At 47.4% G+C, this 26260-nt stretch overlaps 10 protein-coding genes across 10 annotated transcripts; 5 read left to right on the top strand and 5 right to left on the bottom strand.

The window, feature by feature from the left end:
• The first annotated feature begins 84 nt into the window (after positions 1-84).
• Positions 85-1446, top strand: BKA55DRAFT_563536 (uncharacterized protein). The gene has a single exon (XM_046192402.1). It carries the CDS (start codon positions 145-147, stop codon positions 1420-1422), a length of 1278 nt encoding a protein of 425 aa, XP_046050753.1. The 5' UTR covers positions 85-144; the 3' UTR covers positions 1423-1446.
• Positions 1447-3407, bottom strand: BKA55DRAFT_563535 (major facilitator superfamily domain-containing protein). Its single transcript, XM_046192401.1, has 7 exons — positions 3265-3407; positions 3149-3219; positions 2805-3096; positions 2678-2749; positions 1891-2628; positions 1740-1844; positions 1447-1687 (listed from the first exon to the last, which is right to left on the bottom strand). Exons 1-7 carry the CDS (start codon positions 3388-3390, stop codon positions 1454-1456), a joined length of 1638 nt encoding a protein of 545 aa, XP_046050752.1. The 5' UTR covers positions 3391-3407; the 3' UTR covers positions 1447-1453.
• Positions 3408-4107: 700 nt separating this feature from the next.
• On the bottom strand, positions 4108-9255 carry BKA55DRAFT_508839 (P-loop containing nucleoside triphosphate hydrolase protein; the record flags this gene model as incomplete). Its single annotated transcript, XM_046187473.1, has 16 exons — positions 4108-4575; positions 4650-4830; positions 4888-5097; positions 5190-5497; positions 5621-5805; positions 5867-5931; positions 5985-6035; positions 6083-6154; positions 6209-6407; positions 6462-6704; positions 6763-6925; positions 6987-7669; positions 7723-7956; positions 8016-8295; positions 8342-9064; positions 9121-9255. 16 exons carry the CDS (start codon positions 9253-9255, stop codon positions 4108-4110), a joined length of 4200 nt encoding a protein of 1399 aa, XP_046050751.1.
• Positions 9256-9835: 580 nt separating this feature from the next.
• On the bottom strand, positions 9836-11761 carry BKA55DRAFT_537594 (fungal trichothecene efflux pump; the record flags this gene model as incomplete). The annotated part of the gene is made up of 3 exons (XM_046189936.1): positions 9836-11129; positions 11181-11578; positions 11636-11761. The coding sequence occupies 3 exons, from the start codon at positions 11759-11761 to the stop codon at positions 9836-9838; spliced, it is 1818 nt and encodes a 605-aa protein (XP_046050750.1).
• A 614-nt stretch (positions 11762-12375) lies between these two features.
• BKA55DRAFT_537593 (uncharacterized protein) lies at positions 12376-13800 on the top strand (the record flags this gene model as incomplete). The annotated part of the gene is made up of 2 exons (XM_046189935.1): positions 12376-12418; positions 12476-13800. 2 exons carry the CDS (start codon positions 12376-12378, stop codon positions 13798-13800), a joined length of 1368 nt encoding a protein of 455 aa, XP_046050749.1.
• Positions 13801-13868: 68 nt separating this feature from the next.
• On the bottom strand, positions 13869-16025 carry BKA55DRAFT_310708 (uncharacterized protein). The gene is made up of 4 exons (XM_046185632.1): positions 14895-16025; positions 14400-14831; positions 14032-14350; positions 13869-13979 (listed from the first exon to the last, which is right to left on the bottom strand). Exons 1-4 carry the CDS (start codon positions 15746-15748, stop codon positions 13938-13940), a joined length of 1647 nt encoding a protein of 548 aa, XP_046050748.1. The 5' UTR covers positions 15749-16025; the 3' UTR covers positions 13869-13937.
• A 190-nt stretch (positions 16026-16215) lies between these two features.
• Positions 16216-17314, top strand: BKA55DRAFT_508004 (uncharacterized protein; the record flags this gene model as incomplete). Its single annotated transcript, XM_046187383.1, has 2 exons — positions 16216-16633; positions 16695-17314. The coding sequence occupies 2 exons, from the start codon at positions 16216-16218 to the stop codon at positions 17312-17314; spliced, it is 1038 nt and encodes a 345-aa protein (XP_046050747.1).
• A 2116-nt stretch (positions 17315-19430) lies between these two features.
• BKA55DRAFT_563518 (uncharacterized protein) lies at positions 19431-20094 on the top strand. The gene has a single exon (XM_046192400.1). It carries the CDS (start codon positions 19464-19466, stop codon positions 20034-20036), a length of 573 nt encoding a protein of 190 aa, XP_046050746.1. The 5' UTR covers positions 19431-19463; the 3' UTR covers positions 20037-20094.
• A 254-nt stretch (positions 20095-20348) lies between these two features.
• On the bottom strand, positions 20349-21862 carry BKA55DRAFT_469722 (major facilitator superfamily domain-containing protein; the record flags this gene model as incomplete). The annotated part of the gene is made up of 2 exons (XM_046186134.1): positions 20349-21148; positions 21199-21862. Coding segments are annotated over 2 exons (1464 nt in total), but the record flags the coding sequence as incomplete, so codon positions are not given.
• Positions 21863-24444: 2582 nt separating this feature from the next.
• BKA55DRAFT_592559 (chaperonin 10-like protein) lies at positions 24445-25714 on the top strand (the record flags this gene model as incomplete). The annotated part of the gene is made up of 6 exons (XM_046195413.1): positions 24445-24567; positions 24634-24656; positions 24740-24826; positions 24898-25049; positions 25134-25457; positions 25509-25714. The coding sequence occupies 6 exons, from the start codon at positions 24445-24447 to the stop codon at positions 25712-25714; spliced, it is 915 nt and encodes a 304-aa protein (XP_046050744.1).
• Positions 25715-26260: the final 546 nt, after the last annotated feature.

Here is a 26260-nt window from a genome sequence, read left to right as displayed (position 1 = left end):
GGAGAAGAGTTCCATGTGGGGGAAGTGGAACGCGTATGCCACGCGCTAGCTCGCTTCGGTGCGAAGTGCCACGTGCAGTTGTCCTCTATCCTACCCTGTATTGTTGTCCTTGAATCAGTTGCTGTAGACAGACCAGCTTCTACCATGGTAGATACCATTCTTGAAACAATCATGGCTTTCACATTCGGGAAAGAAGTTTGCTACCCAGCCTACGAAGGCCGAGAGACGCCCAGAGTCTCCTATGGCCTTAGATTCCCAGAGGCCTGCTTACGTCACTGTCGCGATACCTTCACCACATTCAGGGTATATGTGATTTGTTCCAAGTCTCTGGCAGAGTCTACAGATGCACTTGAACAACTTCGCTCGGCCCTCGGTAGTAGGATCATCGGAGTTAGAAACGGCATCAATCCACATACACCGATTGCTCAAGTTCTTGAAGTCGTTAATGATGCTTCAAACCTCAATATCGACTGCCTGGTGACGCTGGGTGCAGGCAGTCTGACTGATGCTGCCAAGTTAGTGCGGCTCGCTTTGGCCAACTCGATTACAACTGAGGAAGAAATGAATACCCTGTGGGGAACACCAAAGAGTAACCCTGCGTTGCGAAACATGATATCGAAGCCAACCATTCCTCTTATCCACATTCCGACTTCACTTTCAGGCGGCGAGTTTCAAGCCATCGCTGGAGGAACGGAGTCTCGTGGCCACGCCAAAAGAACGTTTCACTGCGAGGGCGTCGACCCAGAGCTCGTCATCCAAGATCCAGAGCTGTGCCTTACTACCCCTGAGTGGGTTTGGCTTAGTACGGGCATCCGGGCCGTTGACCATTGTGTCGAGACGCTCTGCTCACTTCTGTCTAATGAGAAGGCCGATGAATGGTCGAAAAAGGGACTCGTCAAGCTTGTCAGTGGTCTTTTGGCAAGTAAGGCTGATGCAACTTCTTTGAAAGCTCGGCACTTGTGCCATCAAGGCGTTGTCTCCTCTATGTGTGCCGTGTCAAGTGGTGTTCCACTTGGCGCGAGTCATGCCATCGGACATCAGCTTGGACCACTTGGAGTTGGCCACGGTGAAACGAGCTGTATCCTCCTACCTGCTGTATGCAGATTTAACTACAACAAGAAGGCGAACGTGGAGAGGCAGGACGTAGTCCGGGACTTGTTATTGGAACAGGAGGAAGTTCAACAACTGCTACAAACGAAAGGCCTTGAGGATACTGAAGTGAGCTTGGCCGATATTTTGGAGGTGTTTATCTCTGCCCTGGGTATGCCACGGTCACTGGAAGAAGTGGGAATAGGGGAGGATAAACTTGCAGTCCTTGCCCAGAATAGCCTGGACGATATTTGGATTCAAACAAATGCGTTCCCTATCACGGAGGCTAGTCAGGTCATGGAGATACTTAACATGTGCGTTAAAAGACGGTAGAATTTCTATATGATGATTTAAATGCTTCAACTTAATACTGCTTATTGGTGAAGTGCTCATACTTGCCCGCCAACCGAGCCCGGAATGTCCGACCCCAGACTACCATCGGTACGCAGGTCAAAGCAACAGCGGTAGAAATGCAGCCCAAGACCACATACATGTTGTAAACTCCCATGCCAGCCATCCATGGTGTGACGGCAAACACAAGAGCGGTGGCAATGACGTTGCGAACAAAAACGACGCCTGTCAAGGCAGGACCTACAACCTTTGCCAGAAGTTTAGTAGACTATAGTGCGGTAGGGTTTTGAATAGCTTACATGTTCGTAGGAATCTTGAAGATATGTGAGGGACATGTCTCCGCCACCTCCAATGGCAAAACCAATAAAGCCTGAGCCTATAGCATTAATGATCCAAGGCATTCCCTAAAGACTGTTAGTCTCAAGCTGCTGAGTAAGAGATAGTACTCACCTTGGCAATAGTGAGCCCATACATAAGACATCCAATGGTCATACACAACCCCGGAACCATGAACAGCCACAATCTCGTCTCAGGTTCATAAATACCTCCACGGCGCTTCGCAATCTGCACGATGGACCAGTCTACAAGCGGTCCTCCAAAGAGAGCTCCCAGAATGGCACCGATGAATGGAGGGATGTTCATATTTCCGACGCCTGCGGTGGTAAAGTTATAGGGAGGAATGGAGTACAGTGAACTCTGTGTTACTGCCAAAATGGCGAGCATGGCAATACTCCAACCATATTGTAAGGCAGCAAACATGACGGCTGGAAATGTGGCGAGAAGCTGGAACGGTTCGTATATGTCTCTCCAAAAAGTGCGCTTCTGAGTGGACTCGTGCTTATCCAATGTCCAGAGTGCATGGCGCTTCCAGTAGGAGTTCATGGGAATGCTGTGATCTATCTCAACGGTATCGCTCTCCTGCTCCGTAGGCTCGGCGCTGTCTGGTGAATTGTTTGGCAAAGGTGTCTTTGCGGTGCTGTTGATCTTAAAAAGCTTGTCATCGGTAGGTGAAGATGCGGTGGCTCGAGGGTTATGGCCATTGAGTGGTGCAGGGATGTACTTGGTTTCTTCCAGGAAAAAGAACATGAGGACAGTGACGATGCCTGTGAATACAGTGCAAGACCAGCATGCCCATCGCCAACCCATTGTCACGGCGACTTGGCCACCGTAGACTGGTCCAAGGTAATTCTGCCTTTGTTAGCAAATGGCTGAAGGTAAGAAATCTGTGACTGCTTACCCCTACTAGGACCATCATAAAGTATATACCATTCATGGTACCACGTTGATGGACGAAAAAGAGCTCCGTTACCTGTCATATCAATAAGCATGAGCTATCTCGTTCATCCCACTGGATAAAAACTTACTGTAACCTGGAATAAGGCCTCATTGACAGCTCCAGCGATTCCTGCGATAGCATTCATACCAATCATATCCCCAACAGTATACGTCTCAGCTTGCCAAGCCCCAGCAGCAAACATGATCAACGATGTAAAGAGATAAACTGGTCGCCGGCCGATGCGCAGTGCGATAGGGATGAAGATGATACAGCCGGTAGCAAGGCCTGCCATGTTTGCTGCGTATCCATTATTCAGTGTATCGTAGCTCATGCCGAGCTCTTCGTTGAAGTTCTGCCAGAATGGGACGCTCATGCAGGGACTTGAATGAAGTCGATCAGTATGGTGAAAATAGGGCGAGGCTGAAGACATACATGCAGAACATCATCATTGAGTAAAGGGAGAGAAGAACCATATGGAGCGTTTTGCGCATTGGACTCCAGTTCTGACGATGTTAGTGTATGGTAATTGCAGGATAGAATTTTCGTACTAAGGGCTGATTCTGATCTGAAGTTGGCCGCGGAGCCAGGACGATATGAGTGGCTTGCAAGTCATTGATGCGTTGCGTGCCCGGAGGCAGAACGTCAATTGTCAAAATGCGATCTTCAGTTGACATTATGAGAAGTCAGTGTGTGTCTCTGAATCGCCAAGGCTAACGGGACATGGTGGCATGTTAAATATCCAAGCCAGACTCTCGTATCTCGACCAGTTACTGGTTGATGCGGGGTTAGCCGACACTAGCTAAACGCTTGAAGATAAGCTTTGCCGACGGCCGCAGCGTCAAGACATGCAGATACGGCGTCAGCCAATCATGAAACGGGAAGCCAGAAGGCGTTGGTTCCCGGCTGGGCAACATACGATCGAGCTATGCTGGAATAGGATGGTCGAGCCCACGATAATGTACCATGATGCTGCTGGTTCTAGACCCTACGGTACCTACGACAATCAGTACCGCAAGTGGTATCGCGACATTCTTGGACACTTTTGTTTCCTTTTTGGAATGCATATGACACTGAGTGTTACCCTGTATAAAACGGGCAACTTTTTGGAGACGACGGTCATCATATTGGAACAGTAGACTTCAACCTGAATAGGTCTTAAGATCTTTTGATGTTACTGTTACCCTGGGACCTACGTCTCACCATTCGACATATTTCAGATCCTGTTGCGTACCGGCTTTCGTATTTCCTCATGGCCATCGTCGTAAATGAGTAAATCTAACAGGCGGTCCTTATTGAAGGCCGTGGCAGAACTCAGCTTGTCGACTCGCAAGGCGGAAAGGGTTAATTCACTCAATAAGATCGAATGTTCCATTCCTGTATGTGTCTCTTGCTTAAGGTCTATTCACAAAACCCAGCATATCCTCGATTCTTCCCTGGCTCTGAATCTCCCCCTGCGAAAGAAGAACTACTTTCACCTGTAGACTATCCCCTATCGTTCTAGCTATATCCTCGAAACCGGACAACCGATGAGTAATCTCAATCACGGTATGCCCATTATCTGTGAAAACCTCTTTAATGATGCCCCGCATAGTAGACTCCGTGAGCCCGTCAACTGATGATGTCGCCTCATCCAGAAGCAAGATGGGTTTTGCTCGTGTCACTGGAGAATGCTCTACTCGGAGAATAGCTCTGGCCAGGGCAAATAGCTGAGTTTGGCCGGTTGACATATGAGGCAACGAACCGAGAGGCTCGTCCAGGATGCTTACCAGCTCTCTTTGTTGATCAGGGTCGAAATGTCCCGAGAGCCCAGTTCGTTCAAGGGCTTTGAAGATGATAATGTCGGGAAGAGTTCCTGAGGGCTGGAAAGAGAAACGTAGAGTAATCAGTTAACGCAAGTTTTCGTCGCAGCGTATAAGTGCAAATGATTACTTACGTCCAAGTTGAAGCGAAGACTAGCCTGGGCGAGCAGAAATGGATCTTGCGTCACAGTGATAAAACAGCGCTCTCGTATAGCGGACAGTGGAACCATGCTCAAGTCGATACCATCAACTTTGATAGATCCTGACTGGGTATCGAGGAGACGAAGTAAGGCCAGAAGGAGAGTACTCTTCCCACTAGAAAGGTCTCTCAGCAACAGAGCTACAGATGGAGGCTATAAAGAGAGAACATACCTGCCAGTCCTACCGCAGACCACCAAATGCTGACCCGGATCAATGGATAGGTTGATCTTCTTCAGCGCAGGTGTATGTAACTCTTCATAAGAGACCGTCAGATCACGGACCTCAACCGCTCCACATGAAGGCCAGGTATCAGGGACTATTACTCCAGTTGACGTCTGTTCTTCCGCTTCAATATCAGCCTCCAATGTTTTTAAACGTGATCTGCAAAGGTGATCAGTTTATCAAACGCAAAGCTTCAGCAAATAAGAGAAAACAGCATAGTCGATCCGATAAAGCTCTGAACCTGAACTTACATAGCACCAAGAGATATCTCCATATTCGTCCAAGAAGTGACAAGTGCTAGAAGTGTCGAGTTAGCGACAAGGACAATATTCAACGACATGCCAATTTGGCCAGCTGTCGTGCTGCCCTCCAAGAAGACTGCCAAACTGATCAGAATCACTGCCATAGCGGCAATGATTAGATCGAGAACAATGTTGAGCCAGAGCTGCAAGCAAAGAAGTATGTAAGCTGGTTGCTGGGACTTATCCAGGCATTCCATATTAGTGTTCTCTGCCCCCTTTATCCAGCCAAACGACCGGATGCTGGCGACGCCCTCGACCTGTGCATAAGTGAGAAGTCAGCCCGGCTCTAGAAAAGGCGCATTAAATGCAGCAGAAGTTATGAGATAAGCCACACGATATAACTACCCACACCATAGCACAAGACAGCAGAACGTACGTACCGACTCAAGGAAGCTCGAGTAGACAGCAGACTGGGATTCCAGTTGAAGCAGACGAAGCTGTCGAGACGTCCGCAAATATACTCGCTGCACGACGTAAACGACCAAAACGCAGATTGGCAACGTTGCAGCCAGCAGCTTTTGGGCACTGAAAAGGAGCGTGGCCTGCACCAGTAACTTGAAGACCTCTGCGATCAGTCAGAAAAGCATCATCACTTATATGACTTCCAAAGCTTTAGTGATACTAACGGTTAGAAAGAGAGAGAATTGCCGGAGGTAGGCTCTTGTCGACGAGTTGCATATCTTCACTGAACCTTAAAAATCATCAGCTAATTGGCAAGCAGAAAAGACAAATGGTATAGCTTACCGGTTCAATATTGCACCCGTCTCTGTCATTGAGAAGAACAACAATGGAGCACTGTGACTTGTTAGCAAGGTTTTCAAAAGAGGTTATTGTGCACAGACCCAAAGACCGTTGTCAATAAGCGCCGGTGAAGTTCAGCACCGGATCTTGGTGCAATCAACATATGAGTAGACCTGTGAATACATCATTAACCATCTGAGAGTATGTTCAGGGGATTAATGGCCTACCACATTGACCCATTTGTAGCTGCCCAGGCCAGGAGTGAAAGGATGATATATCCTCCAACATAGAATCTCGTCTGAGCGGCTGGTGATTCTGTCCACTTTTGTAGCCAATACTGTGGAAATGTCACAAAGAATGAGTACGAAGCTGTGCAAGTGAGAAGAAGAAAGAAGTTTCGCGGCTTCACAGCTCTCAAATAATATCCTATACCAGTCAGCAAGTACTGTGTAAGTTGGGCGGCTGGAGTTGTGACTATACCGTATAGAGAGAAATCTCCTGTTGATCTACCCAGATCAGCCATAGCCTCGCTTACTTCTAGAGCCTGGCTCTGGATAGTCTTATTCACTTCGGTAAAGTCGTCACTCGGTTCAGGGACTGCCGCGTTGACATACGTCTGACAGAAATGTGCCGCATCTTCACCTATTCCGCTTGGTGGCCCTTGGTATGTAACTCTCCCGTTCTCGACAATGATCAACGAGTCCGCCAGGTCAAAGTGTTTAGCTACAAGCTATGAGCATCGAATCGTTGATGGTAAGGTGTTCCGAGAGATAGCACTGACCAGAGTTTGAAGTTAAGACAACTGTAACACCCGCCTTACGGAAGTGGCCTTGGGTTCCTAGGAGGTTCAATACGACTTGACTTTCTGTCTTGCTGTCTAGAGCAGAGAAGATGTCATCAAGGAGCATAATGTCGCACCTAGCGTACACAGCACGAGCGAGAGCCTTCTGTATAGTTAGCACAGTCTAAGAAGATTCAGAGATGGAGATACTGGAGGGCACATACCAAACGCTGTCTTTGGCCTCCAGAGAGCTTCAGACCCCGGCTGCCAATAACAGTATCGTCCCCAAGCGGCATGGTCGAGATATCCTCATCGAGGCAACAAAGCTTCAGAACGTGTCTATACCAGTCATTCTCAAACTTTCCGAACCCGCAAACCGCCTCCTTCAGAGTTCCACTTGGTAACCAGGGAGATTGTTCGCAGTAAGCGATCCGCTTGGACGACACTGATACTGTCCCACTTGAAGCTGCGATTTCGCCTAGAATGCACTTGGCGAGGACTGTCTTTCCACTTCCAACTACCCCTGCACATATGACGATTGAGCCTTTGTTCACGACGAGGTTGATGTTTTGAAGCACCGGGCGTGGCGATGAAGAAGACTGAACAGTGACAGTCTCGAAGCAGAGAACTGGTGAGGAATCCCCGTCCTTTATGCTGAACTCTAACAAGCGTCTCTGATCGACTCGACCAGGGTGAACAAGGTAGTCTTGGATTCTTCCAAAGGCGGCCAAAGAGCCAATGGCCCGGGGCACAATCGTCATGATCATGTTTGCAGGATGGGTCACTAGTCCAAGAAGTGCTGTTGTTGTGAATGCAGTCTCGGCATCAAGAGTCGACCCACGTAGGTTAGCATAAATGACAAATATGACAAACGTGAGTATAGGAGAGAATATCCCAAGTGCATTGGCTATTATTGTCAGTAGAGGTAGAATTGTTGAGGTAACCATGGTGAAAACAAACCACTGGCATTATACGCAACCATCATCCACCGTACTTTCTTGGCCATATCAAGCTCTTGCGCTCGGAGCCTCTGAAGCAAAGCCTCGGTCTCTGTGGAGAATCCAAGCATCTTCATGACTTTGACTGATGACAGAGCAGATGCTGTCAAGGAGATACGTCTTTGTGTTGCTTCATTCCAGTCTTTCTGCTTACTTTGCAAGTTTTTGGCTAGATATCGACTCATCCTAGAGCAAACTTTGAAATGAACACAAATTAGCTACCATAGAATGTGAGATTTGAGCGGGGAAGCTCACTGAAGATAATCACGAGGGGAACTGGGGCGGCCCAGCTGATTCGCCGAGCCAGCAGTGCCATCCCAATAATCACCTCGAGAATATGTGCCCAAGTTTCATGGAACATACTCGCAAACCTCATCACGCTCTCTGTATCTGTGCTGATCAAAGTGAGGGCAATACCATCGTTGTAGCTGCTCGATGGTTGACGTAGAGCTGTGTTATTGATAAGTCCGACAAGTGTACCTTTGGTCATGATGCTGAGTCGGTTTAATCGATGGTGGTAAACTGCTTCAAACACCTTGCTCGGGTCAGTAAGAATTCCTAGACAGGTAACCAAGTCATACCGCTAAGCCGAAGTAGACAACAGCGGCTTTCATGATTAGCATATGCCTGCTTCCGCCAGAGTGGCTGCCCAGCATGTGAACCGCAGAGCTAATGAGAGCTGGCTGGGCATAACGAAAGAAGATAAGGCATAATCGCGGGATGACTGGTGCAATAAACTGAGGTAGCATGCTCTTAGCGAGGCAGATGGGTAGTGTGATCTTGGTAACAGGTCTAGCTCTTTGATCCCACGCCTTCAAGCCTTGATGGCGGAGCTGCTTCGATGAAAGCTGGTCGTCGATCAGAGGAAGTGTATCTTCAGACAGTATTGTCCGGTTTCCTTGGGCGAGAATAGGGTTGATCCACCAGAAGAATATTCTGCTTAGAATGCCTGCGAGCTGTTCTGGGGGTAGGGAATTATACGGGCTTGTAAGAATCCGTTGTTTACTTCGGCTTTCTGTGGCGACTAGAAGAAGCTTCAGAGCAATCTCGGTGGCGGGCAGCAGCCACTTCTCGAGACCGTCTTTTAGTGCAGCAGCTGTATCGCATAGCAAAGATACTAGCAGGACGACGACGGCGAGGTCAGCAGGCCTGACCGAGCGCATATGTTCCATGTACAAGAGGGGACAAAGAAGGGCAGTTGCAGTGAAGGAAGCAATTGACGCTGCAAGGTGATGAGGATTCCTCTGCGAGACATTTGCTGCAAAAGATGAAAGGCTTGCTAGAAGAAGCAGGCATACTATTGTCTAAAGAGTATACAGTGTTAGCTTCATATTGGCATTCAGGTTTGGAGAGTTTGTACCAGCGATGAGGGGCCGTAATATCTTGGGATGATCTTGATAGCCTCTCTGCGAAGCTGTCGTAGGCGCAGTAGGATCAGGAAAGAGAAGACGGCACTAAGAGAACCTAAGACCAGGTCAATTGTCCTGTGGTTCATGGCGCGGGCTTACGAGCACAACCGTGTTACAACGACTTGGAATGCTAAGGAAACGAATTCCTGCCCTTCTGTGATCGGCCTAGGATATAGGAGAATGGGATCCGCAAGTTTTGTTGATGGCTTGTACGGAAGAGGCGGGAAATTAATTGCTACTCAAAATAGATAGATGTTCTGTGCTCGTATGCAGATACGAGAGGGTAAAAATAGTGGTTGGAGTGGGTAAGCCAGATCACCCAATTGCGCAATATGGCTTATCTCCTCCAGTGACCAACAGAATCAATTCCCCCTGGGGCCGGCGCGATTGTTGCTGCGGCCAACGCAATAGAGAAGGTCCTTTTGCATTTAGAAGAGCACTACCAACAGAGGTGAGATTTGTCACCTTCTTAGATAGGTATGGCGCGGCATGATGCCAGAACCCATATTAAATTGCTAGTTATTTGTCCATATTGCACCGGTTCTGCTACTCAAATAATTAAACACCAACAACCAATCTACGACAAACAACAGAAACGAAAGTTCCAAAATCGCATAGCGCAGAGCTGACAACACCAGCACTGATACGACCTCTTCAACTCATATATCAAGCCATATTTACTCCACCTGCAGTATTGCCATCACTCTTCTCATCATGGCTCTCAGTAGGTTTATCGTCTGTACTTGTGACTGGGGCAGTTCCATCGACAACGCCGGTATGACCTCGACCAACCATGGCCGATTGAACATGATTCGTCATGAAAGCTGTGGGGTCCTCGACGAACAGGGCACAAATAACGGCAACGGTTGAAAAGGCGATGGTGATGTAAAACACAAACTGAAACGCACGGCCATATGCCTGTCTGACTGCATGGCGAAGAACATCCTGGATCTCAGGAGTCATGCCGGGGACGGCGTCGAGGGCGCCAGGGACACCGAGGTTATGCTGGATAGTCCCAGGGATAATGAGTCCTAGATCAGTGGCATTGAGTCCACTTTGGAGTGCAGCACGAGCGATCTCTTCGCCAGAATAAGTCTTGAACTTATCCTGGAAGATGGTGTTGAAGATGGCATTTCCAACGGCACCGCCGGCTGAACGAAAAGTACCAAGAAGGCCCATGGCGAGACCCAGATGGGAATGAGGTACATGTAGACTAGCGATGGAATATCCCAAGATGGTGCAAAGAACGAACATGGGAACACCAAACGCTGGTACAAATGCCCAGGCGAGTTTGTGGTTCGGGTTGACAGTCGCAGCGCTGGCTCCGATAAAGATGGCCTGGAATGCTGTACCGGCTACAAACTGCCATTTGATATGACCGATCTTGTGAGAGAAAAGAGGAACCAGAAAACCACAGACGCCCTGCATCAGAGTGTTGGGGAGGGCCAGAACACCGATCTCAATGCCGTCGGTGGTGAACATGTAAAGAGAGCCTTGGGGCAGAAGAGCAGAAAGGGAATTGTAGTTCATTCCCGATATGAATAAGACAACGATAACAAGAAGAAAGCCACGGATTGTAGAAAAGAGCTTGAGGGGAAACATAGGAGCTTTGGCAAAATAGAAGTCGTAGATAAACGCAGCGACAATGGTAAATAGCCCGAGGACAATAGGTACGATTGTACTGGCACTCTTCCATGGATGTGAGGCAGTGCCTCCCCAGGTCAAGCCGATCAGGAATACAGCGAGCCCGGAAGTGAAGAGACCAAGACCAATCCAATCTATTTCTCGGAACTGAGTGAAGCGTGACTTCTCGAAATCTCCCTGGGGGTGCGTTGTTGGCCAGTAGAACAAGGCGGTACCAGCCAAGGAGATGGCCTGCACAATGATGGCTAGGTAGAAGAGCCACCTCCACGTCGCATACTTGTACATGGCGTTGGCAAGAAGAACGCTCACAACAGCCCTGTACTCCTAGGTCAGTACAACAAGGAGACCGAGATGCGTTCAGACTTACCAAGGAAGGGCAATTCCTCCCTCAAGGATGCCCAAGCCCAAAGACCGCCATTTGTTAGGAAGCATCTCAGGCACACCTGCATACGCCACAAACACAAAACCAGCACCAAGACCCACGAGAGTCTCGGCTGCAATTATGCTTTGAGTGTTCTGAGCAGTGCCTCCCACAATATTACCGATCAAGACAATGATTTGGCCTGCAAGGATGATGCTTCGGCGGCCAAAGATATCGCTAAACGGACCACCGAGGGAGAAAGAGCAGGCTGTTGAGAGAGACCATGCTCCAACAACCCACGGCAGTTGGCTTGCATCTCCCAGCTCATTCGTGATCTGCACAACGATACTGGCAACGCAGACAAACGGAAGTCCAACGGCTGGTCCGAAGGATAATGCCATTGACTGTTAATCGGTGTCAGTTCCGGTTCCGAGATTATATGATCACAGGGGTTTTCTTACAAAGATTGCAATCCATACTCGGGCTCCCGTTCTCGGCTGAGTAGTGGGATTATCCTCCAGCGCAGCACGATGAGGATCATCCTCGAGTTCGACTTTAGCGGGAGTTAGAGTATTCGGCTGAGCCATGGTCATCACTTAACCGAGGTTTTTTTTTGGTACAAGAAAGGTGAGATGAAACAGAGTAGTATTGCCCCTGTAGTGACGATTATCAAGTTCATGCATGGAGCCTGGTCCTGTTTTACTATTATACCATATCAGCGGAATACTCGGGACTTGACTTTACTTAAACTGCCGATACCTTAACTTTGTGGGGTTTCTTAGCGCTTGTGGGGTTTCGATTTTCTGTGTGGGGATAGAGTTTGACTGTTTGACAGAATGCGGGGAGACTACCCTGGACCCCTGCATGTGATATGATGTATGTCGTTGAATGCAGAAATAAGCCATTCTTGATTCGGCGTTGGGCTGAGTTTCAGCCGTAATTTGCAATACTGGATTGATTACAGGACAAATGCCGACTTTGGTGGCTCGGCGGGGTTCCGATGTGGGACGGGGATATGACTACCGAGGTTTTGAAGAGTGATTTTTGGAAAAAGCGAAAATCGAGGCAGACCGAGGATTGAGTTCTCGATAACGATGAAGATAAAAAGGAAGTGAAGGGTTAATCAAATTACGTTTCGACTAAAGATCCTCAACAAACGATAAACTTCATTCCCCATACTATAACCTTGCGGCATATCATCATGACCAACAAGAACGATCTCAGAGTCTCCATTATTGGAGCAGGTATGATCCCGCTCAATGACACAAAAGATATCCAACGATAACTAACTCTTCGTCCAGGAATGGGAGGGTTGGCCGCTGCCTTGGCGTTCGCCAAGAAAGGCTTCACTAACATCCATGTATACGAAGACGCACCCGCCCTCGGCTTCGTCGGCGCCGGCATCCAAATGGCCCCCAACATGGTCCGCCTCCTCGAACAACTCGGCGTCTGGGCCAAATCCTCCATCAAAGACGAAGCAACACAAGTTGAAGAAGTAGTCATCCACGATGGCGCTTCAAATAAGCTGCTTGCACGGGTTTCTATGACTGATATAGGGGATAAGTATGAGTATCCCCATTTTGCGGGTCATCGTGCTTCGCTGGCTGAGGGGATTTATGATGCTGCTAAGGCTGAGCCGGCAGTGAAGTTTCATTTTAGCAAGACGTTGCAGTATGTCGAGGACTTTGGACCGGGGAAGGTCAAGTTTATTGTTAAGGATGAGAATGGGAAGCCGCAGATTATTGAGACGGATGTTCTCATCGGCGCTGATGGTATCAAGTCCAAGGTGAGGGAGTCAATACTCGCTCATCTCAACTTGGCAGCCGACATTCTTGAGACCGGAACAGCAGCCTACAGAATTCTCCTCCCCCGGGAACTGCTGGAACCACATCCTTACCTGATGTACATGCTGAACAGCAACACCGTCCGAAGATGGATAGGCGAGCATCGACATATCATCGCCTACCCCATTCATAATCACAGCATCTTCAACATCGCTTCAGTTCAGCCTGATGTCAACTTTGCAGGCGCTACAAATGCGACATGGACCAACAAGGGCAGCAAAAAGGCCATGAAGCAGGTCTTTGAAGACTTCAACCCAATTGTTCAACAGCTCCTTGACTTGGTTCCCGGAGACGACGTCGTTGAGTGGCGGCTTCGCTGTCATAAACCTCTTGACACATGGACGTGCGGTGCTGTAGCCCTTCTCGGCGACGCATGCCATCCTACACTACCTCATCTCTCACAAGGTGCGGCAATGGCAATCGAAGATGCAGCAACACTAGCTGAAGCATTCAGCCTCATGCCAGGCGACGGATCAGACCGGGAGGCCATCGAAACGACATTGAAGGCATACGAGCTTTTGAGAAAACCTCGTACTTCGACTCTGGTAGATTTGGCGGTTCAATCTGCAAAGGCTTTGCACCTCGGAGCTGGAAATGCTAGGGAGGAACGAGATCGTCAGTTCGCTGCTGCTGCGAAGACGGGAACTACACCTGTGCCAGATAGGTGGGTCAGTCCGGAGGTGCAGAAGATGATTTACGAGCATGATTGTGCCAAGGATACGAGAGAGCGGTTTGAGCAGACTTATAAGTCTGTCTCTAAGGGGGTTACGTCGAAGTTGTAGGATACGAAGGCGTGCATCTTAGAATAGTAGAAGCCAGCGTTGAAGAGACTTTTATTGCATATATAATCTGACCAGACATTTCCTTTATCGAAGTTGTTCGTGGGGTTCACGGTGCTACGTCAAGGCATCTTCAACAGCTAGTATGCTCTCCCTAGCCTGCAAGATATGTTTATACACAGCTGGGACAGCATTAGTCAAGGAATCAAGTCTCTGAAAACTGGTCTTACCGACAAGTGGCCACCGTTTACCCATATGTGAGAGTAGCCAGCTTAGTGATTCCTTCTTGCTCTGAACCTCCTCTGCAAGCCATACATTGCCCATTTGTAGAAGAGCCAGCATACTTTGATATACCAGCTCAACCAGAAAAAGAGAACAGCGGCCGTCTTCAAGATGCTGCCATAAATCATAACCACCTTCGCGTAATGTCGTGGAGATGCGATCCAGAGTTTCGAGGGCTGACTGCGTCTCGGGGAAGATATCAGGCGTCGAGCCTTGTTCCGCCTCGTGACCAGCGCGTCGCCAGTAGTGTTGTTGCAGTAGCAGGATCCCACTCATCAAAGTCAGTATTCCAGTCTTCTCAAAGGTTTGGGGTGACTCACATGTATGAAACAGAGCTTTGGCTGCAGAACGCCAGCTGACGACTCGACACTTCGAGTTCATTGACACGGACTAATGACTCAAGGGTACGGCAAAGCTGAACCACATCCTCAGGCGGTTTATTGGGTGAAGCTTCGTCGCTGTCATCAAAGGCACCGCGACAGAATGCGAGAGATTTGCTGATTAGGTGGGTGGCTTGACAAAGTCTTGGGAAGGATCCCATCTTGAAAGTAAATCCCGCAGATATGCGAGTAGCATGTTCGGGAGAAGCCGACTGATAGTGAGATGGCCAGTCAGTCGGGGCTTGAAAAATATGGGCTAGGAAAGTTAAACATACTTGGTTGTAAAAGAACTCATCGTCAACAGGGAGAAAGTCCTCGAATGAGGGGTCAGCCGTGCTTAAGCCTCGAGATGGCTGAGAGACGTTGAGTAAGCTTTGTGTACCGGGATCCAGATTAGTTCAAAGCTTGGATAAGACTTTATCGGAACTGACATACCGGTCCAGGATCAAGGTACCCCACCATACCCTCCTCATCTCCTCTATATCTGTCCACGATGCTCCTGTGGCTGCATCACAGCCCTTGCCCAACACATCCTGGTTAATCTTATCCATGCCCATGACCATACCATACCTTGCCAAAGCCCCAACAGTCAAGTACGCAGCTGGGTTTATTGCATCACCCATCTCAAACACGGCAATGAAGACTGCCGACTGCATGACTTGGATGCAGGAGTCCTCTTGGCCCTCAACCTCTGCATAAAATCTCTTCACCAGCTCGTATAGCACACGCTTCTCTTCAATTTCATCGACTGAAAGGCAGCATAGCTTCATGCATAAGGCCAAGAGAGCAGTCGGGCGGCGGAGTGGGACCAGCGGATTTAACACGGCAGCTAGGTGACGTTTCCCATTGACTATAGGCATCCATGATCTCGTTAATTGCAGGAATGTTTTGGTCATCTCTTGCATCTGCTGCCGGCCTCCTAGTTGGGCTTCAATTTCATCTGACATGACCCAATCAAGACGCGGAACCTGTAGATGCAGATCGCGAAAGAGGTCTGGTGCCAGAAAACGAATGGCTCTGGCGTTGACCAAGTCCTGTGCCCTTTCGTGTTGAATCGTCCCATGATAAATATCGCTCGACTTCCTTCTCCCTGCAACATCTTCGAGATTGGCCGTATCATCAATCGGCGATGCGGACTTCTGACCACGGCGTTGGGGATAGCGGCATTCTAGCTTCTTGCGACGACAGAGATGGCATGCAGGCAATGATTTGTCACAGCGTCGCTTACTGTCGCGACAATGGAAACATGAGGCACGAGCCCTGTTTGTAGGGTGTAATGATGTCGACATGGTGGCTAATGCCGGGACTGATTGTCTCGAGGTGAAGTGCGGACTCTGGAGAGTAAGCAGACGCGTCGGCGGATGTTGCGGTACTTTAGCGGAACTTGACCATGATAAGGCACATGACTAAGAAGAGTTGCAGGTTTGTGATTAGAGTATATGGCCACTGCGGTCTAAAATGCGGTGATTTCGGTGTTACAGTGCGGGGTTCTCATAGCCAATTAAGCTCCTAGGTTACACCGCTGCTGTAAGCTGATCACTAAACAGAAGATTGGTGAGCAGACGCTTATAAAGCTTCATCACAGATAGTAGTTGTACGAGAAAAGGAATATGGATTAAGTTTGTATATGAACACATCATTCCTCCTTCCTGTCCAGAGAAACTACTATCTATTTATCATCGCACTCAAGCTACAACAAGAAGCATTTTTATCGCAAACATCTCTCCACTCACAATCTTCAAATCCTCTTATGAAAATGAAGTCGATTCTCATTGTAGGTGCCACTGGAGCTCAAGGCGGCGCCATTCTCCGTCACCTTTCCAGCACTGGACAATACAACATCACGGCCTTCACACGCAGCGCAACATCCCCCAAGGCTATTGAACTAGCCGCTCTGCCCAACGTTAAGATCGCTGTCAGTGACGCCGCAACTGGCTATGACACCAAGGCGTTTTTGGCCGCTGCCTCAGATGTAGACTACGTTCTGGTGAACACTGATGGATTCGCGCTCGGAGAGCAAGCTGAGACGTATTGGGGAATTCGATTGTTTGAATTATCTGCTAGGGCTGGAGTCAAGCACTTCATCTTCAGTGGTCTTGACTCTGTTGGGCCCAAATCTAACTATGATCCTGATCTCTACGTTGGACATTATCAAGGCAAGGCTAGAATTCAAGGTAAGGAGCTATCGCCCAACATCCATGCTACCATAAGAGGGTTACTAATACATCTTTTTAGACTGGATCCATGCACAGAAAGAGGTAAAAATGCAGTGGAGTATTATCAGATCAGGTCCATATATGGAACTCCTCTCTGCAGTCATGTCACCTGCCATTGAACAGGACGGTTCACTCACCTTCCAACTCCCTCTTGACAACGGCTCAATCCCATTCATCCACCTCGACGATTTCGGCAAATATGCTGATTGGGCGCTGCAGCATCCTGATGAGTCGAACCACCTGGACTTTGGCATTGTCACCGTTCTCGCAACTGGTGAGCAAATTGCCAAAGCTTCCGAGAAGGTCAGCGGAAAAAAAAGTCGTTTCGTCAATGTCCCCATTGACATTTGGAACTCTGTTGCCTGGAAAGCTCTTCCCAATGGTTCGGATACCAAGATTGGCTTCCAGACTGTCAAGGACGATAGTGGACTACTCATGACGTATGGGGAGAACTTCAAGAACTGGTGGAACCTTTACAAGGCGAGTCCCAGCGACAATTCGGGATTGATTCAGAGAGACTTTCAGTTTTTGGATAGAATTGTTCCAGATCGTGTCAAGACTGTTGAGGAGTGGATGAAAAGGGTTCAATATACTGGTGATAAACAGGATCTCCTTAATCTGGAGGCTCATACTAAGTAGATTTGGACGGGGTACTGATTGTTAATTAAGAACGAGATAGGATATAACTTCCCTATATAGACTGCCATTTAGATTTATTTAAATTCATACTAATATTTTATTATTAATATACATTTCTAAAATATTAAATAAGATTATAAGATATTATTACTAATAGTTATAGTTATGGAAATTATAGGGAATAAAGATAATACTTTATTAGATAATATATTAATATTATTAATTATTAATATGGTATTTATAAAGATTTAAAATAACTTTTAAAAGGCTATAAGTATACCTGGTTATAAGGCTGAGATACTATCTTTTAGCTTAATAGGTTAGTTGCTAAATCTAACACTGCGTTTTTCAGCTTAAGAAAAACCAAATGAAGATAAAGCGAGCTATTAATCCTCTCTAGTCAATATACGGATATAGAGTAACTATAACCCCATTACCGAGTGTACTGCCTCTTTCGAATAAATTGCTAATCGCAAGTTAGCCACAAGTGCGGCAGGCTAAGACCTGTAAGATTGCAATTAGCGCTACTATAAGCTCTTATAAGACACTATTAATAAACCATCAATTTAGCTTACTGCTATCGCCTAATGCTCTACTATCTCCTTTTTTACCTTTTAAGCTTTATTTCTTTTTACTTATTCCTTGCTATTTATAAAATCTCTTTATTATCTCACTTTTCTCTCCCTTATAGAATTCTAGCTTTTATATACACTCGCTTTTTGCCATGAGGTCTAATATTTTTGCTCTTCTGCTTCTGGCTTTTAGCCGTGGAGCACTAGCTTCACTATGTAAGCCGCACCTGTCGTCGTCTTCTCTGACCGTCAGTATGACCGCTACTTTGTCCACGGCCTCGGCTAGCGAGCCCACTGCTACTCTATCGATTGCTTTAACTGAGAGTAGTAGCGAATTAACTACTGACTCGGTTAGCGAGTCTATAGCTTCTACCGAGACCAGCATCTTATCTACTACCGCCTCTGCCAAGAGCACAACTCTCTTCACATCTGCATCCATCACCTCCTCGGCCATCCAGTCTACGACCACCACCGCCAAGCCCCAGGAGCCCAACTTGCTCGTCAACTCGGGCTTTAAGGACAGTAGCATCGAACCTTGGAAGCTTTTCTGACCCACTAGTAACCTAGGCCAGATCAGCATTATAACAGACTAGGTCTATAAGGGCTTATAGTTAGGCTACTTTTAGTATAGCATTAACTCTAATAGCATCTTCTAGGGCATCTACTAATCTATTAATAGCTCTAGCCTTATAGCTAATACTCCTTACTAAATTACTATTTACATTTATATAGCTATAGGCACCTATTTTAGTATGTTTATTAGTATATTATCAGACAATAATAGCCGCATTACTAATAGTATAGTTATAGGTAATATAGCTGATGCCTTAGTTAACTAGATCTAGGTTACTATATCGGTCTAGTATAACTAGGCGATGCTTAACCTAGGGCCCGGTCTTGCTATTATATCTACGTGCCAGGGTGCAGTTTCCTTTTGGATTGATGATATTGCATTTAGAAATATATAGAGCCTATTCCCTAGCCATAGGTAATACATTATAAGAGGCTTTATTATTATTTATTAATAATTCTATAAAAATTCTAAATAGCATTCATATACAAATACTAATTTAATTATAACAATTATGTGGTTTACAAATAAGCCGTATTAGAGTATTAACTATGCTAATAAATATAGGAAGCTAATTAGGTCTAATGGAGAAGACCCAACATGCGATGAGGTTGCCTAAGAAGCCTAGATAACGAGCTGGATTTCTTGCAGGAGTGAGGATTAGGTATACAAAAAAGCATTTCTTATGATTATTAGTTTTAAATTTTATAATTTATATAGGTAGTTTCTTAACTTCTTTGGGTTCAGTATATAATACATATCGCTCAACTGTCTCTGTCATGCCATCAACTAATTAAGGGCATAGATATAAATGGCTGAAATCATGCATGCCTTCATTAGGACTTACAAGTGATGTCATAATAGCCTCAGGACATACTAGGTACCTACGAGGTCTGAGTCACTATATCAGTGCCATCCAACAACCTATAAGACCAGGCACTCAGAACCATCTTTTCTTCCATGCTGCGTTACTGTTTTTCATCAACCTTCCCCTACCTTCCGCAAAATGTCTCATAATACCTCCAACCCCCCAGCAATATCCATAAGTGTATCTATTAACCCACCCAAATTTACCCGAGGCTCTGAATCACCTCCCAGTGCCACCATCTCTACTACAGCAACCTCACACGCTTTTGAACCCATCACTATATTCACATGGCATACTATATTTAATCTCGGACTTGCCCAACGGCGTAAAAACTTCATCTGTACAGACCTCACGACAGGTTTGCCGGTCCAGCTCGAGACTACCAAGGGCCCAAAACGACCACAGTTTAGTTTTGCACTCGGCGGCCGTGATGACGACTACTTCATTACTCTGGAGCCGCACAGGCCTATCACCATCACCCATAGGTTTCTTCGATCCGCTGCACTCCAAGGCAATCGAGGCTTTACGCCCGGCCATAAGTACCAACTTAAAGTACGTGAGGACGAGGAGGTTGAATGGTGGCGCTATGGAAAGAAAGAAGATGTAATGTCGCCTCCTGGTCAGTCTACTCCAAAGGAAGGCTGTGAACATGCGAGCGGTCCACCAATTAAATTGAGTCCTATTGCTCCAGTTGAGTTTGAGGTCGAATGAGGCTGGGAGCAAAGGCACTGATTAGCATTAAGCCAAAGAAGAATACCTGATATTAAAGACACGTATATAATGTCAAATAAAGATTCATTTGCAATGTATATTTCTTCTTCTGTTATTCTACATGCTCTGTGCCATGGTGTTCAAAGTACAAGAATAAAATATGTGAAACATTGAGAAATCACTGCGGCCTTATACGTCAGTGGTTGCATATGGACTTCTGCGCCTCAGCTGAGGACCGTGTTTCCAGAACAAAATGGGCGCTGGCGTAAGCAGCATCGCGACACACCCAAGAAGAGTCATGGTCCAGTGAACTCCAATACCTTCATACATGGGCCGCGCCGCCATGACCATTCCACCGGCAATAAGGTACCGCGACATAGTGATACTCCCAAGTGCGATAGCAGAGTGTTCTCCGTAGCTATCAGTAATGTACTCGTAGCTGCTAACATAGATAGATGTCAATACAATGCCGAACAGAAAACAGGCTCCAAGCCCGCTCCAGATGGAAATGCTGGAATAATTGGTCCATCCGAGCCAGAACAGTGAGACGGGAAGGAATGGAGCTGTGACAATGGCGGGCCAGAGCCTAAACTCTGGCTGTATAGAAGCGCCTCTAACTCGTTCAGTATGTTGTCTTGCCCATTCATAGAGTCCGGGGCCACAAAGAACAAAAGCAGTTGCTCCTGCAGCAATGGCCGCGAAGCATGAGCCTTGGTATCCAGGCTCCAATCTGTAGGTTTCTTTGAAGATATAGTCAAAGCCTGATAGAAAGCTGAAGAGTAGTATGTAAAGCAAAATGAGATAGAGTCCAAGTACAATAATGACTGGCTCACTGCGGAAGAAGGTTGCAGGCAGTGGAAGTGTTTTTCTCATTTGCTTCCAAAATGATTGCTGCTGTTCATGTTGCGAAGTATACCGTTGATCGCCCGTGATGCGACGAAGCTCTTTTGCTTTCCATGACAGGATCAGAGGAAAATATGTCTCGGGGAGGAACAATAGGGCAATGATAAACGCAGCCCCAGATATGATCAGAGTAATCCATTCTGTCCATCGCCATCCAAGCTTTGGGTTGGAGACAATCCAGCCGCCTGCTATGGGTGCAATGACGGGAGCTATGACGATGTTAATAAGCCCGCTTCGACCTCAGCAGAGATTGACTCACCTGCGACATTTGCCCAAGCAACAATCGGAAATACCAATGCTCTCTTGACAGGTCTGAACTGATCATTCACACTCGCACCATTTATCGTCAACGTAGCGCTAGCCGATAAGCCCACGAAGAATCGACAAACGACTTGCCCACCAAACGTAGGCGTCATAGCCGAGCCGAGAACAAAACAAAGATAAAACGCCGTAGCCACCAAATATGTAGGATTCCTCCCAACCGTTTCAGATATCGGTCCAGCGAATAGCGCTCCAGTACCGACACCGAAGAGAAACATGGCTGTGGAGAGGTTCTCGGCAACTTGGCTTACGTGGAATTCTTCACTAGCCATTGAGTTCCCCATCGATATTGCGGAACCGGCCCAGCATTGCGTGAAGACGAGGAAGCAGATAATAAAGACGTTCTTCGCTCTGGCTAATCGCGTCCAGTTCAATGGGTTCAGGGGATCATCCTCGCCTGCGATTTGGACTCGAAATCGATTCTCGTTAGATTCTTGTTGACTTCTCTCTTCAGAGGTTCTTGTGTTGCTTGGTGGCGAAAATGGTCGTTTTTGGAGAGACAGCCTGGAGTTTTCGGCTGATTCGATGTCGTTTTGGTGGTCTAATCTGACCTGGCTGGCGATCTGACGGCGCTGAACGTACGACCACATTTTCTTGGTAGGCAAATAAGCTGCAGTGCCACTTTAATTAGCATGCCAAGCACCGCCAGACCTGAAAATGGAGTTTGTTCAATTTTAAGTGACTTAATGGTCATAGGGTTGTGTCGCGTGATGACTTACTCTTCCTAGATCTTGCTGTAAACATTGACGTCATAACACGGCGTTTATTACGAGTATGTGAGCGCATCAATTAGCACAACTAGCGGCCACTATTTTCATTGGCTATATTGGGCTACTATTGACACTAATAAGACTGCTTGTAAAAAAGTACATTGTATTAGGTATCAAAGCTCGTACGGTATTCAAGTCAGGACCGATTGTCTGCCTGGATCTGGATATCGAAGCCCAAAGTGGAGATAACAGCCAATTGACCACCATCTGCAGCTTTCAAATAGTCACATCAATGCTTCAGTGCCTCATTGAGGATTCGCCCAACAATGATCTCCATCGCCTTCTTCGTCTCAAAGTCCCCAGCACCCTCTGCCATAACCTCATTCATCTCAACAGGGGCCTCAAAGGTCTTGTAAAGCTCAACATACTTCTGGCCTTCGCTGTCCTCTGAGGTTCGCTCCACCAAGGCGGATTGAAGTTTATTGAACTGTTGCCAAAGATTAGCGGCAGCGCACAAACGTGAATCCGTGCCAGCCTTCTTGGGTCCGCTGGATCCTCTTCCTCCCAACCGGTGCGGCACCCATCCCCGATCAACCATCAATATAGCTTCTCTTGATACTCCCAACACCAAATAAACTGTTCTTGATGCACTTGCTGAAGCCTTAGGAGGAGAAGCCCTCGCCACCATTCCCCCAACCACCAAGGTTAAGAAGCCGATCGCTGAGAAGGTCCATGCGGCTTTCGCTCCTGTCTGCGTCACCCAGCAGCCTATCCCTACCAACCTCAGCAAGGGCGACGTCTCTCAGCTCTTCTAAGTTCTACATAGTGATTATAAGCTTTTAGCCATAGGTCTTAACTATAAATAATATATCTAGCTTACTATTTAAATAGTATATTATAATGCCTAATTAATTACTATAATATTAATATTAATAAGAAGAAAACCTAGATTATAACTTTTTTATTTAACTTTAAGAGGTATAAAAAGCTCTAATATATTTACTAAGATAATTTAACTTAATAGTATAAAAACTAAGGATTTTATAACCCTAACTCTAACAAGTCATAGCTTTCTGCACCAGAAAGCCATTTAAAGATCCGTGCATAGTGCCGCTGCCAAAGAATAGAAGCAAGCCTATCCTAGAGCTTCCAAAATAGAGGGCCTATAGCTGCAAACACTGCAACTATGTAATAATAAATCGCACAAATATGTCAAGTCACCTGGTCAACAGTCCGGGGCTTGTTCAAGCTGAACAAGCGGTTGGTGTATGTGAGATTGTATGGCGGTAGCTTAGCTTCAAATACCGCGGGGCAAGCTTAGCCAGTAGAAGAGGAACAGTAAACCGAATGTGGCTCGCCTTGTGAATCGAATCGAGATTTATCTGTACCAGCGGTACGATGGCGAGTGCGTCCCCGGCGGTGTAGACAATGTGGTCAAGCGGCTCGATTGGACTCGAGAACCTTCTCGAGGTTTTGTTTTACGTTAGGGTTCACTAGATTGCATAGTTGGCTCGAGCCGTCTGCTCTAATATACTTCTGCTTCAAGGCAGCGACGCTCTGCTCAAGGCGGGAGGGATTTGAAGACACGATGTGGACTCTGGCTCCTTCGGCAAGAGCCTTGTTGGCCACTCCGTAGCCGATACCAGACGAGCCGCCGATGACGAGGACGGAGGCATTCTTGATCGCAGGTATCAGGGCGGGGGTTGAATGCGTCTGGAATCAACAAGGAAAAAGAAAGTAGAGGTCAGAGGAAAACTACAAAATAGCCGTCTTGAGCTTCAAGAAGTTGGTATGTTGTAGAAGCCCACGCGTAGTCCTGTCACTCCCTTTTAGTAGGCTTTTGCTACACACTACCAAAGCCACAGAGCACTAATACCCAACCTCGGGCTGACACGTTACTCGATCTTAACATAGAACAGACAACAAGTGACAAGCATCTCTTGACCTACTAGAGGGCACAGAGTTTATAGGTTGCATGGATATGAGCCAATTACTGGAACTCATATGGGGAAAGAGTACCTGCCATCCCAAAAGAATTGACTCAGGACAGATGTCATCTATATTATTGGTCAGATAGGAAGCGACTTCACCTTGGATCACAATGGATATATTGAACTAAGTGGGACCCGGAGCATGTGTCGCGGAAGCCGACGCCAGGCGTGTCAAATACTTGAGACATTGCAGGGCAACGAAACGTACACTACAAGGGTGCGAACGGTATCCGACCCACCTGGAAGTGCCATTATTGTAAGCATGCGCCCGTCCGGGAGAGTCATTTCTTGCCTGGCAGCAGTACATGGTGTACGGTACCGAAAAGCCCACAAGCCTTACTAATTCAAAAGACTTGGGGTTCTTCGATAATTGTACATCCTAGCACTCTCTATATGAACCCATTGATTTCCCCTCCCACACAGGCTACCTTCTCCTCATCGTGTAAATACACAACTTGCAAGCAACAGAGCGTACCGCACACGATGGCCGAGAACAAGGCTGCCTGGATCGACTCACCCTCCAGCTATCCTCTCAACATACGGGGAGCACCTAAGCCATCTGCAGGCCCCGGAGAGATTGTCATCAACAATGCTGCTGTCTCAATTGTTGGTTTCCTCCCTGTTTGATATCTCGACTGGAATTATAGCCCAACTAACGGATGTACCTGCCAGAACCCTGTGGATTGGAAGATTCAGTAAGTCTCCCGCTTCTCCTTCGATGCGACGGTCAACGATTCGTGTGCTGACACATGTAGGATCCACGGGAAATATCTGTCAGATTTATTCTAGGTGAAGACGCGGCTGGCTTCGTGGAGGAGGTCGGAGCAGGCGTCACGCGTTTCAAGAAGGGCGACAGAGTCATTGCGTAAGTTCAACTCTTCATAGCACGACCGAGGTGCCAGCACAAATTACTCATACTTGAGCGGGATGAAACAGGCATTGTCATGGCCTCATGACCAGAAACCCCGCCAACTCGGCTTTCCAATGCTATCCAGTTGCCACTGATTCCTTGGTATCTCCCATTCCCGACTCGATGACTTTCGAAGAGGCTGTCGTCCTTCCTCTTGCCATCTCGACAGCCTGCGCCGGTTTATTCACCAAGAACCTTCTCAACCTGCCGCTGCCCTTGGTCAAGAAGCCTGCTAAGGATGGGAAGACCATCTTGATATGAGGTGGCGCGTCATCCGTAGGCGCAACGGCCATTCAACTAGCTGCTGCTTCTGGTGTGGCAGTCATCAGCACAGCTTCCCCGGCCAACCATAAACTAGTGGAGAGCCTGGGTGCTAATTTTGTCTTCGACTACAAGTCTCCCACCGTTGTCGAAGACATTACCACCGCCCTCGAGAAAACCGACTTCATTGGAGTCTATGATGCCATCGGTGAGGATGCTAGCTTCGATGCTGTGTCTGCCATCCTTGACCGACTTGACAAGAAGGTTCCTGTTGCCAGCGTCCTCCCGAGCAGCAAGAGCACCGAGCGATTCAGCCCTAGTTACGGTGAGAAGCCACCTGATTCTTAATGCTTGTAATTCTGACAGTACTACGCAGTCGTTGCTTTTGCTATCATCCAGGAGCCCAACCAACATATCGGTGAATGGATCTGGAAGAGGTTCATTCCCGAAGCCCTAAAGAGTGGCTCCTTTCAGGCCAAGCCCGATCCCTTGGTTTCTGGATACGGTCTGAACGACGTGCAGAGTGCTATGGATAAACAGAGCAAAGGTGTGTCTGCAAAGAAGATTGTCGTTACGCTTTGAGGGCCCCGCGCGGTGCGGTCGTACTCTGGTCGAAAGGTCCACCTCCTGAAAGCCCGAAAGCTGCTTAGACATATTTCTGTGGTTCAATTCAATACTGTTTTCTATTTGCTATTCTCCCTGGTAATACTCTACTGCACTTACGATATTACGGTCGGCCGTGGATCCGGTCGACCTTGCATGGCGAGTGGCCATGACCACTTGCTTTTGCTCTGGATGGTCTAGCCAACAGTTGACGTTTGCAAAGTAGTGAGACATCTTGACTCTTGGCAAATTAAAGTGTATTCAGCTGACTGTCTCTTGTACTTGTGTGTACAAGTTCTCATGTCACATCCTCCTTAATCATGCAACCAACTGACGATGGTTTCCGCTAATACCTCGAACCAAAGTTTCCTCTTCAGGAGCTAATGCAAGTTACTGACGGGACTAGGCTCCGCTTGCGGCGCCACCGGGGTGGGTCAATCTCGGAACGGGGACGAGCGGGGCCTGTTGACGGTGTTAACTATAACGTCCGTCAGGAGTTACCTAATCAAGCTTCAATCTTGAGAG

The sequence above is a fragment of the Fusarium redolens genome, assembly GCF_020744475.1.
Source record: "Fusarium redolens strain MPI-CAGE-AT-0023 chromosome Unknown BKA55scaffold_6, whole genome shotgun sequence".
In the NCBI taxonomy this organism is placed as follows: Eukaryota; Fungi; Ascomycota; class Sordariomycetes; order Hypocreales; family Nectriaceae; genus Fusarium; species Fusarium redolens.
This window is presented reverse-complemented; position numbering and strand designations above follow the sequence as displayed.